The 2500-nt window shown below is 37.3% G+C and overlaps 1 protein-coding gene across 1 annotated transcript in view; it reads left to right on the top strand.

Moving 5' to 3' along the window:
- Positions 1 to 871, top strand: part of rpgrip1l (RPGRIP1 like) — a 34270-nt gene extending 33399 nt beyond the window's left edge. The window contains 1 exon segment of the mRNA XM_056451253.1: positions 762 to 871. Coding sequence (XP_056307228.1) covers positions 762 to 871 — 110 coding nt within the window.
- Positions 872 to 2500: the final 1629 nt, after the last annotated feature.

A 2500-nucleotide genomic window follows, 5' to 3' on the forward strand; every position in this document is an offset into this window, starting at 1 on the left:
TAAAACAAACAAGTGAATAGCAGGGTTGAGGATGTGGTAAATAAAGTCAGACGAGGGCTTTTATTTGTTTGGATTGCTTTTGAAACGTGTTGGTTGGGTTTAGGGAAGCGGGTGGGCGGGTCAATCGATAAAACTGGTTGGGTTTAGGGAAGGGGGAGGGTGGGTCAGCCGATCGTTCGCTCAGTCAGTCAGAAAGGCTGTCCAAAAGTGAGTCGACAGCGGCCTCTAGTGGGTTTACGCGAGAACAGCAGGCAGGAATGGCACTCGCGAGGGAAATTTGAGATCTCGAAAAGCGTACACGACGACCTCTGGTGCATTCACGAAAACTAAAACTCCAGAAAAACGTGCCGCTGGGTCGTATTTCGCGGTCTCCTGAAACGTCCGTGGAGGTACGTTTTCAGAATGAGCCTGGGTTGTTAAAAATGTAGTCGAAACCTAAAGCAGCATAAAAATAATTGTAGTCTTGACTTTTTGTCATTAAATTGTTGACTCCTGATCAATTTGAGTTCATTAGCTCAGCATATTATAGTCACAAATTAAGGGGTGAAATTTGACTCAGACAATCAGATTAGAGCGGTAGTTAAAGGGCACCTATTACCCTTTTCAAGTCTTGTTTTCAAGCTTCATTGAAGTTTGCGTTTAAACCCAATTTCTCCCACCCTGTTGTCAATGGTTAAGGTGACACTGCTGTTCTTTCTCATTTCACAATCACAACAATCACACGGTTTACACTTGAATAATTTGATCATAACATTGGGAAGGTGATCTCGCGCCAAAGGGCCGAACGCGCCTCAACTATGTCACCAGCCGGTGCATGAGTGCCCACGGTTTGCGTTATTACAGCACTCATGACGGCTACGTGCGTGAATAAGTATGCCTTTTCACACCTTAAGAGAAGAAGAGGAATAAATTAAGGAGTCTTATTGCCGTCTGGGTTAGACATTAGACGTCTTTGCTTGGGACGAGGGTGTGAAATGTTAGTGATTAATTTCAACTAGCGGACGAGAAACGCGTGTGGACTCATTCCTTTAATGGTCCATCCATCTAACCAACCTTCCCAGGACTTTGAGGAATTACGGATGAATACACGCTCTGGAAAAATGCTGGGTTGTCATAACCCAACGTTTGGTCAAATATGGACACATTCAACATTGGATTAATTTCGTCAGTTACATTTAAATGGCACTTTTTAACCCAATGGTTGGGTTTGTACACATTTTACCTACATATACACATACCCAAAACACAGTTCATTCAAACACAATTTGTAAAATATGGACTAAACAAACCACTGGTTTAATGTTTAACCCAGTGGTTGGGTTTGTCCATTATTCCCATATAAATATGCATTTATCTAGCCCAACATTTGGTCAAATATAGACAAACCCAATGGTGGGTTAATTTTTTTCATCTTAATTAGTCTTTTTAACATAACTGTTTGCAGATTTGTGCAAATGTTGGGCTACACTATATATACATGTGCTCAAAAAAGGTCAATTCATCCACAAAATGGGTAGAATATGAACTAAAGCAACCACTGGTTTATTTTTATTTATTTATTTTTAATTCAAATTAGGTTTAGGGTCCATTTAGGTTTAATGGTTCATTCAGGTTTGTCCATTTTCTACGCCGCCGATATAAATGTGTATTTATCTAGTCCAACATTTGGTCACATATTTATTTTTTTAGTTAAATTTAAATGAGACTTTTTAACCCAATGGTTGGGTTTGCCCATATTTTATGCCCATATAAATATGCAGTTACCTAGCCCAACATTCGGTCAATTATGAACAAACCCAGCGTTGGGTTAATTTTTTCAGCTAAAGTAAACCTTTTTTTAACATAACGTTTCGGTTTGTACATTTGACCAATTGTTGGCCTATATATATACACTTACTAAAAAAGGTCAATTTATCCACAAAATGGGTAGAATATGAATTTTTAAACTAAATAAATACTCCATGTTTAACCCAATGGTTGAGTTTGTCCACATTTTATTCCCATATAAATATGCATTTATCTGTAGTTCAACATTTGGTCAAATATGGACAAACCCAATGTTGGGTTAATTTTTTAGTCAAATTTAAATGAGACTTTTTTAACCCAGTGGTTGAGTTTGTCCATATTTTATGCCCATATAAATATGCAGTTACCTAGCCCAACATTTGGTCAATTATGAACAAACCCAGCGTTGGGTTAATTTTTTCATCTAAATTATATTTTTTTAACATAACGTTTCGGTTTGTACATTTGACCAATTGTTGGCCTACATATAAACACACTAAAAAAGGTCAATTTATCCACAAAATGGGTAGAATAGGAATTTTTAAACCAAATTAATACTCCATGTTTAACCCAATGGTTGGGTTTGTCCATATTTTATTCCTATATAAATATGCAGTTACCTAGCCCAACATTTGGTCAAATATAGACAAACCCAATGTTGGGTTAATTTTTTCAGTGGAATTAGTCTTTGTAACACAACGGTTTGTTCATTTTC

This window comes from Danio aesculapii, chromosome 25 (genome assembly GCF_903798145.1).
Source record: "Danio aesculapii chromosome 25, fDanAes4.1, whole genome shotgun sequence".
NCBI classification, from domain to species: Eukaryota; Metazoa; Chordata; class Actinopteri; order Cypriniformes; family Danionidae; genus Danio; species Danio aesculapii.